The sequence below is a fragment of the Malania oleifera genome, chromosome 6, assembly GCF_029873635.1.
Source record: "Malania oleifera isolate guangnan ecotype guangnan chromosome 6, ASM2987363v1, whole genome shotgun sequence".
Lineage (NCBI taxonomy): Eukaryota > Viridiplantae > Streptophyta > Magnoliopsida > Santalales > Ximeniaceae > Malania > Malania oleifera.
In genome coordinates, this window is record NC_080422.1 from 10,711,535 (window position 1) to 10,728,573 (window position 17,039).

The following is a 17,039-nucleotide window of genomic DNA, read 5'->3' on the forward strand; positions in this document are numbered from 1 at the left end:
ATCGTCGATGGTTTTGACTGCTGCTGAATATTTATTGAAGATCCGATATCAATCGCAAACAAATCCGACTTTATGGGATTCACAATTAACAACTATATTATGTATCTCCATTTAAATACTACTCTCTTTATAACTTAAGTGTTCACATTGTCATTCATTGAAATAAAAATATTATTCTTTTCAAATCCTCTTTTCATTTTTTTTTTACTTAAAATTTCTGAAACCTTAGTGGAGGTCTGTGTCTTTTCTCAAATGTTTAGGGTTGGTCAATGTCCTTTTACCCTAATTTTTTTTATCATTTCAAATTTATCTTTTTATTTTTAAAATTACAAGAACAACAACAACAACAAGAAGTAGCCTTAAGTCCCACTATGTGGGGTTGGCTACATAAATCCTTTCCTGCCAATTTACCTGATCTAGATCGTTTTCCTCTATTAGATTAAGAGCTATTAAATCCTATCTCATTAGCTCATTCCAAGTAAATTTAGGCTTACCCCTATCCCTTTTCATGCCAGAAATAATTATAAGTCACTTCTCCTCGCAGGTGCTCTACTAGCTAGGCCTGCATCTCAAATGTCCAAACAATAGTCCTTGAATTTGTTTGGGTCTTTGGGAGAAAAGAAAGGAAAAGAAAGCAAAGAAAAAAAGTTCAATTATGGGATCCATTTGGTTGGTAAGAAAATAAAATAAAAAGGAGAGAACAAAATAAAGACAAATAAAGTGAGGTTTAGTATGTTATTAGAGTGCTTGAATACATGATTGGGCATAGTTTGGTTAACTGAACTATATCCCCCGAATTGTTAGTCAAATTGAAATTTCGAATGAGTTTTTAAATCAATATCCAATAGTTAATTGAATCGAACTCTTGGATCTAATTTAAAATTTTATTGCACTACATATTAATATTTTTCTTTCAAAATGATTAATTTGTAAATTTTAATGTTTTCATTATTTATTTAAACATCAGTCTTACAACAATATAATTATTCTTAATTTAGACGATTAAAAATTTATACAATATTATATATAATATATATTTTATATAATTAATATATCAATTTGATTCAGTTAATTATAATTATTAAATAATCAAGCTAAAATTGAATTAAATAAAAAAATTTAAAATTTCTAATTGAACCAAAGTAAGAAAAATAGTTAAAATCAAAATTTGGATTTGATTTTATTTTGCGGTTCCGTTTTATTTAATTTAATTTAATTTTTTTTTTACCTACCCCTATTTGGATGTACTCATGTATTTCCCAACGGTAACCAAGTAGTCAAGCGCATAACCCACTGTCTCGGTAACGACCAGTTCAGCACTCTCTGCAAATCTTCAATTCCAATGGCCATGGCAACTCCCTTCTACTCCACCTCTTTCATCCCCACCTCCAAATTCAAGCCTCTCTCTACTTCTTCTTTCTTTCCTCCGCACCCTCGTTCCTCCGCCGCTCATCCCAGCCTCGCGCCACCCTCTCCTCTTGCTCTCCGGTCGACGCGGTCGCCTCCCGCGGCGACAGCTGCTACGGCTCCCGCCATCACCGTCGAGGCCGATCGCGAAGAGGCCTCCGCCGTACCTTCTAAGTCTCTGCCCTTCCGAGTTGGCCACGGCTTCGATCTTCATAGACTGGAGCCTGGGTACCCTCTAATCATCGGCGGCATCTCTGTTCCCCACGATAGAGGCTGCGAGGCTCATTCCGATGGTGATCTCTGATTGCGATCGAAAATTTTAGTAAAATTTACTTGATTCTTGATTGAGGTCTCATTGGGAGCGTTTTAGGTTCTTTAGGTATTTTAGGTGGCTTTTTTGCTTTGAACATTGGAAAGGGCTTGAAAAATATCTAATATGGAATGAAATGTATTGAATACGTAGAATTAATTTGGAGATTTTAAATTATTGTTCATGCTTGCTTCTTAATTATTACTTGATATGGGTAATTTGCAGGTGATGTGTTACTTCATTGTGTTGTGGATGCCATTTTGGGTGCTTTGGGGCTTCCTGATATTGGGCAAATCTTTCCGGATTCAGATCCTAAATGGAAGGGGGCAGCATCGTCTGTTTTCATTAAAGAAGCTGTGAGTCTGTTATATAATATTTAGTTGTGATGTTTACAATCAGTACTAATTTTATTTAGGATTTCTAAATGATATTTGAGGATTTAAAAAAGAATCTGATATCAGAATTAATTGTTGATAGAAATAAGAGGAAAGAAAATTGACTGGCAATTGCGAAAGCCACTTTGCAGGAAATCGCTTGACAGAGTTTTGAATCTGTGTTTCAGTTGAATTGAGGTGCTTGAATGCCTGTCTTTGTTAATGAAAATGAATAGGCTGTGTAAACTGTTATGGATTTGGTTTGGGTGATTGATCATGACTGGGATTAGGGAGGTTTATATAGAGCTTATTAGAATATGCGTCCTCTTGTTGTCATTTTATAGGAACCAGCTTAAACAGCGAGGGTTCGCTTGGTCAGAGAGAAGGGAATAATGGATAGAAGTGAATAGAAAATAAATGGTTTGCTCTCCACCTCTATTGTTTGGTTCACATAAGTTGGAGAGAAGATGGAGTGAAGGGAAAAGATGATGAGAGTAATGGAGAAAAAAAGGTGAAAAGAACCCACACTTTCTCTTTCTTTCTCTCTCTTTCGCACAGTTTCTTTCCATTCTTCTCTAATGAGAGAGAGAGATAAGTAAAAAGGGGCCGCTAGTTTTCTCCCTTGAATCTGGTATAAATGGAAAGAAACTATGCAAAAAACCTAAAACACCATTTTACTACTTTAGGAAGTTGTCTTGCAAGGGTATTCTTGTTGGTGGAATAAAAAATAAAAAATAAAAAAATTCCCCCTGTTTTTCTCTATTGCCCCTCTTATTAAATCCGACAATATGTAGAGAATCTAGTTTCTTTTCTCTGCTCTTTTCTCCCATAATTTTCTTTTCATTTCTCTCCAACCAAATGTAATGTAGTTTGTAAATGTGAAATTTTCTTAGCAATGACATGGGTAATATGTTTACTTTGACTGCAGAGCTAGCATTTCTTATAACCTATGATGGCTCAATAAAGAAAAACAATAACATAATCTAATTATATAATTGGCACTAAGTCTTGCTTAAAACTAATTTACTTTTTACTAGCTGGAATGGAGACTGTTGTGAATTGTGGCTCACATACTGAGTGGATAACATATACAAAGGGAAAGTATGAAGGAAATTTGAGTGCAGCAGGACAACCGTCGACGGTTTGGGGCAGTGTTCTATTCTGCCTGAAACCATCGATGGTTTGGCTCGGGACCCTTAGCACAGATTTTGAATTTTGAATATTTGAACGTTAATATGGTTGGGTTTCGGGGGGAAACCTCCGATGGGGCTTATATATACATGGTATACGTTGTATATGGTGAGTCTGGAGTGGGTTGATAGTTGTTGAGAGAATGGAGAGGATTCTTGTATTGCTCTTGTAATTTACACAAGAAGATAGTGAACCCTTGCCGTTTGCTCCTATGGATGTAGGCATTGCCGAACCACGTAATTCTTTGTGTCTTTGAGATCGTTATTGCTTTAATTTACTTGTTGTGGTTGTGGATTGTTATGTATTTACCATTAATGTGTTGCAGTGTGTGTTTGATTCTTTACATAAATATATATATATATATATTCTGATGTGCATGTTTGGGGGTTTTACACAACAAATTGGTATCAGAGCATTGTTGTAATGGCCTCTGCATATTCGTCTGTGAAATTTGACATTGTCAAGTTTGATGGAATCAGGAATTTAATTTTGTGGTAGAGAAGGGTGAAGTATCTCTTGGTGCAGTAAAGCATGGTGAAGGCCTTATACGAAATTCAACTGGAAATCATGGATGAAGCAACATGGAATGAATTGGAGGCAAAGGCAGTATCAACCATCCGTCTGTGTTTGGCTGATGACGTGTTGTACCATGTCATGGTTGAGGATTCTCTAGCATCAGTATGACATAAATTGGAAAGTTGGTATATGTCTAAGTCTTTATCGAACAAACTTTTTCTTAAGCAAAGGCTGTATTGGCTTAGGATGGTAGAGGGTTCGGATTTGAACCACTATATTAACACTTTCAACCAGATTGTGAGTGATTTGGTGCGTGTTGATGTAAAGTTCGAGGAGAAAGATAAGGCGTTGATGCTATTAAATTCCCTACCTGTGTCTTAAACTTATGAGAACTTGGTTACCACTTTTACATAGGGCAAGGAAGACCTGAATTTGGAAGAGGTGACAAGCAAATTCCTCGGTTTTCATCAAATAAAAATGGCTAGCGATAAAGTTTTACATGGTGAAGGGCTTGTGGTGAAAAGTAACCAAGAACATGGTAGACGTAAGTCCCGGAGCGGATCTCGGTTGTAGTACGGAAAGAGGAACGATGTGAAGTGTTTTAGGTGCGGTAAAATTGGGCACTTAAGACTGGAATGTCTGGAGTGGAAGAATGAGAATGCTAAAAATTAGCAGGGTTCGTCAAAATCTGCAAATGTAGTGGAAGGAGACTCAGAAAGCAGTGATATGTGTTTCATCCGGTTCAGAGTGCCTCACGGATGATTCTTGGATCCTAGATACCAGATGCTCTTATCATATGACAGGAAATAGAAAATGGTTCGACACCTACAGGTCAGTTAGTGCCGGTTGTGTTTTGATGGAAAATGATATTTCATGCAAAATAATTGGTATTGGAAATGTCAAAATCAAAATGTATGACGGTATTATGAGAATCTTATGTGATGTAAGGCATGTACCGGGTGTAAGGAAGAATGTAATTTCATTGGGCACTTTAGATTGTAACGGGTATAGTTACAAGTCTGAAAGTGAGAAAATGAAAGTGTGTGAAGGTGACTTGATGGTGATAAAAGGAGAAAAGATAGTGGGAAATACCTATGCACTGTAGGGTAATACAGTTGTAAGTGGAGCTGCAGCTGTAGAATCTGAGTCAGATGTTCTGTGGCATATGCAGTTAGAGCATATAGGTGATGTATTCAGATGTTTGGGGACCGGTTAGGATAGGATCACGGGGCAGACATATGTTTTTCATGGGTGTATCACGAAAGATCTTGGTTTATCTTATGTGGCATAAGCCTGATGTGTTTCCCAGGTTTAACTTGTGGTTGAGGTGGAAAACCATATCGGGAGAGAGATCCTCAGGTCAGACATTGACACTGAGTATGCTGGTTTCGTTCAAGGAGTTTTGTGAGTATGACCGACCGACTATATGCAGGGCTTACCGGGTACTTCTTGGTGAAGTCAGTGAGTATGACACGTTTTTCGTGTGACCGATCGCCAAAGATATCACTAGATGGGAGAGTTGTAGGTAAATTGTGGGCAAGTTTGCGGTAGACTACTCGAGTGTGAGTGGATGTCCACTGGTGCACTATTCTAGTGATGGAGGATCTAGGTTTGGTGTTATGTCCGGACAATACATTTTCCTGGGGTGTAAGAAAGGTGGGTGCAAGTTGGGCGATCCTGTGGCAAACAAAAAGGGGTGATCGAGGACATGAATTTTGGTGAGAAAGCCATGGGGCAGTGTACTCAAGTAAAGGAAGAGAAACAAACGCTAGAAAACTGTGGTAGTAGCAAACATGTAATTCAGGTGGAGTTAGATACTCAGGAAAAAAATGCGGGGATTTTATCTTGGGTCAACCGAATCACAGTTTAAATGGGTATGTGATGCAAGTGGAGCAACAAACTTCGGCCAAAGATGACATTGTTCATATTGCACGGAGTTTCAACTCAGAAGACCAGCAGGATCACGGTGTGCCCATGTGGACTATCAGACCACCATTCAGGTTTAAATTTGGCATTCTGGTGTTATATGCATTCATTACTATCAGCAGTAAGGTTCCTACTATTTTTTAAGTTGCAGTGCATGGTAAAGGGAAAAATAAGGATAAGTGTTATGGTGGAGGAAATGAAAGTATTGCATGAGTACCAGGTGTGGGAGTTGGTGAGGCTTCCAGCGAGGAAGAGGGTGATAGGATGCAGCAGGGTGGTGTATCTGTTGTGTGTAAATGACATGTTATTGGCTGGGAAGACTTTGACTGAGATTAATTAGTTGGGAACTCTGTTGAAAGGTTTTGACGTGAATGTGTTGAGTACGACCAAGAAGGGTTTTGGTTTGAAGATTTGTATGGATAGGGCTGTAGGGAGATTGGTGTTATCTTAGGGTGGCTTTGTAGACGGAACCACAGGGAGACTTTGTTTGCCGTCTCAAGGGGGTTATGTGGAGAATCAATATGGAATGTTTACCGTTTGGTATCCAAGGACGGACTGTGATGTCCGGGATATGCCAAAGGTCTCCTATGATGATGTAATAGAGTGTTTCGGCAGGCAATAAAGTGGATTGTTAGTTGTGAGATTTGTTGAAGATTATGTAGGGGGCTTTGGTGATAGAAGGTTTGCAGCAGATTTTGTGTTTACTGTTGTGGGAAGGCCTTGTTGGAATCCTAGGGTGTAGTCTCAGGTTGTTGCATCTACAACTGAATCGGGGTTGATGATAGAATTCGAAGTTGCCATCGGCAAGTGCAAGTAGTGTTGCTTGGACTTGGTGTTTGTCTCTAGTTGTTAGACGGGAGGCAGTCCCAACCTAACGTCCCAAGTTTAAGGTGGAGTAGCGGGTTCTTGTTTTCGGTTTCTCTTAAGGGGTGTATGTTCGCCAAGGTGGAGATTGTTATGAATTGTGGCTCACATATTGAGTGGATAGCATACACAAAGGAAAAGTATGAAGGAAATTAGGGTGCAGCAGTGCAGTAGGATTTGGCTCGGGACACCCAGTGCAGATTTTGAATTTTGAATATTTGTACGTTAATATGGTTGGGTTTTGGGGGGGAAACCTCCGAGGAGACTTATATATACGTAGTATACGTTGTACATGGTGAGTCTGGAGTGAGTTGATAGTTGTTCAGAGAATTGAGAGGATTCTTGTATTGCTCTTGTAGTTTATTTATACAAGAAGATAGCGAATCCTTGCCGTTTGCTCCCATAGATGTTGGAATTGCCAAACCACGTAATTCCCTGTGTCTTTGTGATTGTTATTGCTTTAATTTACTTGCTGTGGTTGTGGATTGTTTTGTATTTTCATCATTATATTGCTGCAGTGTATGTGTTTGATCCTTTACACAAATATATATATATTCCGCTGTACATGTTTGGGGGTTTTACACAATAGAGACTAAGAGGAGATGTTTTTTATTGAGAAAAGTTTATGCCTTCAATGAGCTTGTTTTCAAGCAAGGAATAAAAACACTAGATAATATAATTCTTGTCGGCTAATCTACTGCAGAAAGCAAATGATGCTTTTATATGTATACACCAGTTCACAAGGCAGCCATAATATTAAGCCCTAGTTTTACTAAGTCAACACATTTAATATCTTTTTGTCTAAGTGCAAATTGTTAGGAAGACTTGAGCATTGAGAATACAGAATTGACTTATTGGACTTGGTTTTTGAATTTGTTAAATACTTTTAACTCTTTGCATTCACTGCATTGTACGGACTAAAACTTTCTTAATACTTGAGTTTATATTAGGTCGTTATAGTTATGAGTTATGACCATAGGGTGTAACCAAGTGGTTAAACAACACGGTAACAATTACTGTTCTGATGGAAATTTTTTAATTTTTGAACATTTTCTGCACTATGTTTTGGAGTTTGGACTCGTATTTTCCTCCATCATCACCGACTACTGAAGAAAACCAAGCTCAGCAACCATCTGTTGTACATCACAACACACATTTCTTTATTGACTTCCAAACAGAGAAAAAAAAAAAAAGCAAACGAAATTGTCTCCTGGCAAGAATTTAGTCATGCCTTTGGAACATCTATAAACATTCCAAATGCTGCCAGCTTCAAGCTGCTTTATTCTGGAAATAGTTGACCCTTAGATGGTATTTAGCTAGATTCATTCGCGGCAGTAAAGAATCTAATTTGTAATAACAGGGGAACTGCAAGTCCCCTATCAAATGCCTGAACTTGGCTTGTGATAACCATTTTGCTTTTCCAAATAATTCTGTTGCTTCGTTTTTTCGAGCTCATTTTGATGTGTTTATTTTCAGGTGAGACTCATGCATGAAGCGGGCTATGAGCTAGGGAATTTGGATGCCACCTTGATTCTTCAAAGACCGAAGCTCAGCCCACACAAAGAGGTTATTAGAGCAAACTTGTGCTCACTTCTTGGGGCAGACCCTTCTGTTGTAAACCTCAAGGCAAAAACTCATGAGAAGGTCGATAGCCTCGGAGAAAATCGCAGCATTGCAGCTCACACCGTGGTTCTGTTGATGAGGAAATAGGGTCATGAGGCCTAACCCATTTTCTGGCATGTGACAGATTGTTTGTTTGCTTAGTGTATACTACCTACAGAGTTTAAACACATGACACTCCCTGCAGAGATCCCATTCCTTCGTCCTCAAAGTAGACAATCGAAAATAATGATTTGATTGAAATGAAATAACCATGAAGTCATAACCCTGTGCGTGTGCCTGCGCCGCTGCGCGTGTTTCAAGCTCTTAATAAGTTTGGTGGGTCGGTTTGTGTGATTCAGCTGTCGCTGTAGGAATGGCACGACTTGCATAGGTCATGGCTTATGCATTTGGTTTCAAATATATGGTCGAGTCAAATCTGATGGTGGGGTGGTTGCATACTTGGATAGTTGGATTTGAATTCAAACGTGTCAAATGGTCAAATTGGTGATATAGATTGTTACTATTTTATCGTAGATATAAATTTCCAATGCTAGTGTCATTGCCCCAAATTTCTTGATTTATTCTCAAAATTTGAGCGTTGTTTCTAATAATTCTAATGTGATGCACTTCCAGTTAAATTGAATTAGCGATTGTTTGGAATCATCTATGTAGAAGTGTTTTTTTAGAAAAAAAGTAGTGAATTTAATAAGTGCTGACACGAAAAGTATTGAATTGTTTTTCTTTTCCTTTTTAAATGATGGTGTCTGAGTCCCTTTGGATAGTATAGACTAATCCACCTAAAAATGGGCTTGCTCCTTTATCTTTCTCCACTTAAATGGTAAGGTATTATTTCAAATGAGAAAATGTCGAAGTTATAGGCAATACTTGATTATGTTTAAAATAAGTGATATTTGGATCTTACTTTTATTATACGATATTATATGATTATTTTTAAACATATTTTAGATTATAAATATTAATATTTTTAATTAATAATTTCATTAATAATTATTTAATTATTTATAATTAGAATTTAAATATTTTTATTAACAAAATAATATAAGACTATTATTTTTAATTAACAATAATCTTGTTATTAATGTATATTTATAACATATTACTATCATATTAAATTATGATAAAAATAATACTATTAGTTAAATTCAAAATTTTAGTTTATTAATATTAATTTAAATTAATAAATTGTTCTTGCTTAACTCAAAATTGAATTATAATAACTAATTTGTCATAATTCTTAGTAAAATAATATATAGTTATTTTAAAATATATTTTAAATGAAAATGTTAATATTTTTATAATTTAAAATTTAAATAATAATTATATTAATTTTTTAATTAAAATTTACATATTTTCTATAAAATAAAACAAACTAAAATAACTATTTATTAATTAACAATAATCTTGTTATTAATGTATATTTATAAGATATGATTATCATACTATTTTTATGTTAAAAATAGTATTAATGACTAAATTAATTTTTTTAAATTTATTTAATGTTAATTTAAATTTTTAGCTGGGTTTTTTAAAAAAAATTTCAGAATTTAATTCAATTTTATTAATAATTGATAGGTTATAATGCATAATAAAATAATATATGACTAGTTTTTAATTAATAATTTAATTAATAGCTATCTCACTCTTCAATTCTCTCAATTTTTTTTTTCCTTCACTCAATTCTCTAAAGATCACTATTTATAAGCTCAGGGAAAAGAAACTCATATACTCCGACTCATCAATCAAATTAATAACAGACTAATTATTTTTTTTTTTTTTAGTTTTAATTTTGATTTGTAATTACCATCCATTTCTAATTGAAATCTCTTATGGTGTGTGCGCTATAGAGGAGTTGGCCCACTAAATTTTCATTATTTTTTAAAAATCTTTTTTCCTTTTCTATTTTTATTTATCACGTATTATTTATTAGTTTTTTTTTTGAAATTGTACAGATGAATATTTATAAAATAATGTATGAGTTTGAACTAAATGGTGATTACACCTAGGAAAAGACCCAAGAGGACATTCAATTTTTTTTTACAAAAATAAAAATCTAAATTTTGTTTTATAGAACCCCAAACAAAATGAGGTGTCTATGCTCTGAAAACTTTGAGAAAAAAAAATATAAGTCACCTTTTATTTTTGTAGCTCAAACCAAATGAACCCAATGGCCTAGAGAAAAAAAAAAAACCCATTTTGTCTCAAGTTGTATGTACAAAATTAGACAAACATTAAAACACTACTTGCATCTAGAATTTTTGAATTTTTCGGGTCCATTTAGATAAAAATTTTTACTTGAAAAAAAAAAGAAAAAAAATAAGGAGGAAGCTTATTTTTCATTACATTTTCCTTTCCTATTAAATATTATAAAAAATAAAATTTTGTTTTAATGTGATTAAAAATTAAAAAATTTAAATATTAATGATGTGTAAAATTGAAATTTTATTTACGAATTTAACATATTTATTATTATTATTATTATTATTATTATTTTTACTTTTCTTGATAATCAAACATAAAAATATAAATTTCTTAATTTTTTTTTTGTTTCCTCAGTATTTTTAAAATTCCCATTAGGATTTATTGATTTGAAATTTGGAGGAGAGGAGATCTTTCGATTGGTATTTGCTTTGACTCATTTGAACGACTGATTGGGAAAAATTAGATAGGAGTGAGAGAGTTGGAAATAAAAAATAAAAAAAATGTCAAAAAGACCATTTCAGATGGAAAGTCAAAAAGTCTCCTCATATTTTGTTTTTCTAATATTGGAAACATTTTTTGGGTCTTATATATACACAATTGCTGACAATTCCCATGATGACTTTTGACAAACAACAGGAGAGAGAGAGAGAGATGGACCAGAAATAATACGGGTCTAAGTAAAGACCTTACGGCCAGCCACATGCTTGATTGAAGTTCAGCTTCATGTGCACACATTTCAAACGCCCTTCATTTTTATAAAACAAATTATTAAATGGGAATTTCTCCTCTTTACCTAATGTTGATAGGGTCACCAAACGGCGTCGCATGTACTTTTAATTACAAAAAAATTTATATACATATTTAAGAGGGACGATTCTTGTACATAAGATTCATAATTTATGTATCACAAAATAACAGATAAAAGAGTCACTAAACTATTCAATTTATTTTATTGATAAAAAAAGAGGAAAAGAAAATATAACAAAATCAACTCTTTGTGCACAAAAGAAAACATTTCTTTGTTAATTATTTACCATAGAATTTTTGTAGAATTTTCTTCAATTGTCTTTAATTTTCTTTATTTTTATAAAAAATCTAGGAGCAAAAAAAAAAAAAAAAAAAAACCATAGCAACAATAATAAATAAACAAATAATTTATTTATTTATTTTTAAAAAATTATTATTTTTATTTTTAAAACATTCATAAAATAAAAAATAAAGAAAACAAGGAAAATATGATTTTCTAATATTCTTCTTTTGAATCTCCTTTATACACATGCCTCCTCCCAATTTTTTCCACTTTCTTGAACGTGCAGTCCACCCCAAAATTGAAATATCTTCCCTAGGGTTTTTATCTCCCTTCATTGAACGAGACATGTTCCATGTAAACTATTCCTTACCTCCAAGACTTCCTTTTATAAGCAAAGGGCCAAGTCTTTAAGCCACGAGGTCTAAGCTTTCCCAAAATGCCATCAAAATCTCTTTCACTACACAAAGTGGGCTTCCCTTTCTCATCTAGAAATCCTTGAATTTATTGAAAATCGCACTTATGAGTTTATTCTATATTGAAAAAATTGAGTGGATGATAGGTGTAAATATATGATTGGGCCCAAAATCTAATAGGTTTAAACTTTTGGGTGAAGTTAGTGTTCATCCATGTGAATCAAGACTACTCATAAACTCCTTCGGTACCAACAAGTGGTATGAGAGTTGATAGTTTGTAACTTTGGGTGAGGGACATTATAGAAAAAGTCAAGACGTGAAACTAATTCTCCTAACGTGCTAATACTTGGAGGACCGAGTGTGTGACTGAGGCCAATAAGAATCATTTAGGCTTGGGAGATGGATCTGAATAAGGTCAATATGTAGGAGATAGTATTGGTTCGGAGGCATGTGGAATGCAATTCTGAGACACATAAGGTGTAGTCGTAAAGCCCACTTAAGTAACTATTGGAGAATTGAGCTTAACTCTTATAGGGAGATAGTTTCCGTTCAAGGGGGAGCAGTTGAAACTCACAACTAAGGAAGAGATTTTTGAGAATTTCACTTGTGAGTTTGTCTCACATTGAAAAAATTGAGTGAATGATGGGTGCAAATATGTGGTTGGACCCAAGACCTAATAGGCTTTAACTTTTGGGTCAAGTTGGTGTCCACCCATGTGTATTAAGACAATCCATAGACTCCTCCGGTGCTAACAGAATTTCACTTCAATCCATTGAAATTTTAATCCAAAACCTCAAAGTTGGAAGTTGTAAATTCAAATTATAAGACTTTGTCTTAAGGCTGGTCTTATCTAGAATTAAGAAAATATCAGAAAAAGAAAAAGAAAAAAATGTGATTTTTTTTTTATTGTTATTTGGTTATTAAGAAGTGGGAAAGAAAACAAAACATATAATAAATCATTAATTATAATTTAATTGAACACATTATTATTAGTTTTTCATCTTTTAGTTTAAATTATATAAAAAAATATTATCATTCTTAATAGTATTAATATAAAAAAATATAATGAAAAATAAATTCCAACCAATCTTTTTTTTTTTTTTTTCAAATAAAATCCTTATGATTGCATTAGCATAAAGGTGAGATCGACAGCAATAAATCCAATTTTTTCCATAAAAATTTCACCAAAAAAATGATTAATCTTGGACAATCCAATAGGAATTTTGCATGTGTCAATCATACCAATAAAGAAAAACTAAAACACGAAAACAATAGTATTTTTATTCCAACAACTGAACCGTGAACACTACATACTTTAGAGAGGATACAAGCCGGGGTATTTATACACTATTACATGATATAGGTAATAATATAAATCCCATGATTTGAGAAGATCTGCTTTATTGTCATATATCCTTTTTTTTTTTTTAATCAGTAGACTTTGATTTGTTAGCATATATGATCCTAAAACATTGACTTTGAATCTTTGACGTTCCTTAGTCTTTATTGTGATAATTTACCTTGAATCTTCATCATTTAAATCTGCACCGAACAAATGCGACAGTCGATGACTTGATCTAACCGTTAACGAGATGATTTTGCTTCGAAATTATTTTTTGAATTTATCGAGCTGTGATGCATTGTTAATAACCCACATGCAATATTAAGCGTAGGAAAATGTATAGACAAAATGTAGTGGATCTCCAGATATAAGAACTGGAACATTGAATTTGACGACAAGAAATAAAACGATTTATGAACTAAACACACATGCATGCATGGTGGATTGAATTTGATGCAGACTGATTAGAATGGAAAGTGGCTGTATACCGAAGCAGCTGAACACAAACATAATGTGTTCATCGTGTTTGGCCCCAAGAAATCTCTATTCCAATTCTCAAATTAGTAAAAAAACATGGTTTCCCAAAATTGGAATTGGAATTGAAGATCCACGTAGCTGGCTGCCCTAGTCAATTAAGAACCACATGTAACATCCCAAACACATGCGTCACAATGAATTGGAATCATACGTATGTTCTTACGTTTGACCCTCTTTAGTATTTATGTTTTTCACTTCAATTTGATCACTAGTTGCCGAAGCTGAAGCCGCCGCACATGCTGTCCCTCCTAATAAAGTATGTATCTACTTGAGTGTGTGCACATAAACGCACTAATTTGGCTTGAAAGAAACAAGACATATAAAGAGAAGAGCACTTCACCTATTTTTTAGTTAGTACTTAGTACTTCGTTGAGTACAATTAATATTGAAGTTCAAAAGGGTATTGGACGATTAATGGGTTGGGTGTGTGGGGGCAACGCCTCTGTGAAATGGTACAAGAGTATTTGAGAAAATTTTTTACTATTTTTTGTATGATTAGAGTTAGTATAAATATATATAATGTAACCCTACTTTCGATATAGTGAAATTTAGAAACCACTCGTTCCTGTGGATGTAGGCATACTATCGAACTACGTTAAATTCGTGTGTTTTGTGTTGCTTTATCTATCTATTTGTTTTTCGTACTATTCATTATAATTGCTACACGTTTCACAACATATTTATATATTAAACATGTGTGGCATGTCATATTATATCAAAGTTGCTATATTTTATTTAATAAAAAATATAAAAGCAAAAATTTCTTGAGAATTTTTCAATTTTTTGTTTTCGGTGTGTGAGAGAGTCTTTGGAATCACTTATGGAATCTACATTTTCTTATTTGGTTTTCAAGGAAAATGGAGAAGAAAATAAAAAATATATACCAAATGCATGAACAAAATTTTAGTTTTACACTATTTAGTTTTTCTTAATTTTTAGTCATATTAAAACAAATTTTTTTTTTTGATAGTATGTGATAGAAAAGGAAAATACAGGGGAAAAAAAAAAAGAATTTTCTCTTTATTTTTTATTTTATTTTTCCAAGTCAATTTTTAATCGAAACGGACCCTTAATATGTTTACAATGAGCATTAAAATGAAAAGTAGTCACAAGAAGTATTTGATGATCGTTAAAATGAGTATTGATTGTGAATGGTGGTGAAATGAGTGTTTGAAACTTACTTTCATTATAAATGTTATACGAATGTAAAGTATTCAATTTAAAGATATTAATACTATTGTCAACATATAATTAATATATAAATTTTTTAATTTTTTTTAATTATGTTAATGATGATAATTAATATTAAAAATAAGAATAAATTTAATTAATACTTTCCAATTAATATTTTTAATTGACTTTATTAATATTTTATTTAGTACTTTAAGTAACTTTACATTAATTGACATTTTTAATTACAATTTTAATGCTTTTTATTAAATAAGTTATTATCATCATTATTAACTAAAAATTTTTAATTCAAGCAGTAGTAGGAGGTAACGGCAGGTACGGGTGGCAAGCACATTGGAGGAGAAGGCAACGGCAATGCAAGGAGGAGGAGAAGGTGACGATAACGTGTTACTGTTATATACTTATAAAACTACTATTGCTCATAAATCTCGTGACTCTTAAGTGACTAAAAGACTTTGTAACTTCACAAAATTCACTTAAAATATTTTTAAAAAATACTTATTTTATATAATAAGTGCTTATTATCATATAAGCTAAGCATAATCTTCTTGGTCTTTCTAACAAAATTGCTTATTTTAAGTGATAAACGTTATATGTACTTTTTTTTTTTTAACTACTTATCATATCTTGACCTAAGTGGATGCATTTAGTTAACTTAGTCAATTTTTGTTGACTTCGATTACACATTTGACCCTCCTACTATTAGTACTCCAAGAAAGTTTACAATATCACTTGCTAGAAATTACAAAATATAGATCGATACACTTTAAATATCAGAGAATAGGAGACTATAAATAAATCAAATGACTATCAGTAGTTTATAAGTTCTACAAGAACTTGCTTTTTACATGAATGAATGATTTTCAAACCTAATTTTCAGGATCGTTCAATAAATAAGTCAAATATGAACATAACTAGGTTCAACTCAATTACAAATTTGGTCGAACTCATACATAATAGTAAAAATCACCTGGGCCTGAACTTATTTAGCATATACATTTTTTGATTATTAATAATTTTATATTTGTAATGAATAGCATATTTAAAAATTAAATAAATATATTTTGTATTTTGATTATCTAGTCATCCGCCAGCTAATCCAGGGTAATGGGGTGCCGTGGGATTTGGGAGGAGACCTGAAAAGAGCATTTAAGAGATAGTTGGACATTAACTGTGCGAGCACAACAGCCCATGCCCCGTCGGCATACGCATGATATATAGTGGTTGGTCGGAGAGGCATGTGCATGACACGTGTGGCCACGTGGGCGTCCGATGGAGGACACGTGTATTCCTTGGAAAGATGGACGCCTGTTTGGATGTGAAGATATCCGTACGTACGTGGTCGGTCATTAAATCCTAAATCCTGGCACTACCGAACGCGTATTACGACGCTCCAATTCCAATTCCAATCCCAACAGGTTTGTCGCTTGCTCCCCGCGTATTCCAATTCCAATTCCGTCAAGTACAACACCCCACTCCTCCAGAAATTTACATAATATTATATTTTAAATAAAAATTTTAATATATATACATTAAAAGAATTTATATATATATATATAAATCTAAAGCCTATTGGATAAGGTGATGATAAAAAAATAAAAACAAACTCCTCTTTTGATAAGTTGGTAATTATAAAATTGATTTCATTTTTTATTTATAGTTTTTAAAGAATTATAAAATATTAATATATATTTTTTACTTTTATAATATTTACTACCGAAAAGTAAAAAATGAATGTCATATTTTTGCACGTATTCTACAAAATTATTTTTTATATTTAAATTATTTTGATAGATTGTCATATTTATGATGTAAATTTAAAATAATAGTGTATCTTTATCATAAAATTTAAGTTCTTTGTAACGCTAAAAGACAAAGTGCTTTGCTTTAATTTTTTTAAAAATTGGAGATAAAAAATAAAATTATTATTTAAAACTAAGAATTAAATTTAAATTATAAAATAATTTCATTTCATTCCTAATTCTTTAAAGAATCACAAAAGTATTGCTTTCTAATTTTCTAACATTTATATAAATAAATTTAAAATAATAAAATTTTATTTTTAAAATTTTAAATAAATGTTAAAAAACTAAAAAAATAGGAAAAAAATATTTTA

At 32.8% G+C, this 17,039-nt stretch overlaps 1 protein-coding gene across 1 annotated transcript; it reads left to right on the forward strand.

Annotated features, from left to right (window-relative positions):
- The first annotated feature begins 1,258 nt into the window (after positions 1–1,258).
- On the forward strand, positions 1,259–8,759 carry LOC131157357 (2-C-methyl-D-erythritol 2,4-cyclodiphosphate synthase, chloroplastic). Its single transcript, XM_058111433.1, has 3 exons — positions 1,259–1,700; positions 1,943–2,073; positions 8,065–8,759. Exons 1-3 carry the CDS (start codon positions 1,343–1,345, stop codon positions 8,296–8,298), a joined length of 723 nt encoding a protein of 240 aa, XP_057967416.1. The 5' UTR covers positions 1,259–1,342; the 3' UTR covers positions 8,299–8,759.
- The last annotated feature ends 8,280 nt before the right edge of the window (positions 8,760–17,039 follow it).

What these genes read in the sequence shown, in the direction of transcription:
- LOC131157357 (XM_058111433.1), top strand. Translation starts at nt 1,343, where the DNA reads ATGGCCATGGCAACTCCCTTCTACTCCACCTCTTTCATCCCCACCTCC. An exon ending in CTGCGAGGCTCATTCCGATG is followed by an intron (nt 1,701 to 1,942) that starts GTGATCTCTGAT and finishes GGTAATTTGCAG; the next exon opens with GTGATGTGTTACTTCATTGT. An exon ending in CTGTTTTCATTAAAGAAGCT is followed by an intron (nt 2,074 to 8,064) that starts GTGAGTCTGTTA and finishes GTTTATTTTCAG; the next exon opens with GTGAGACTCATGCATGAAGC.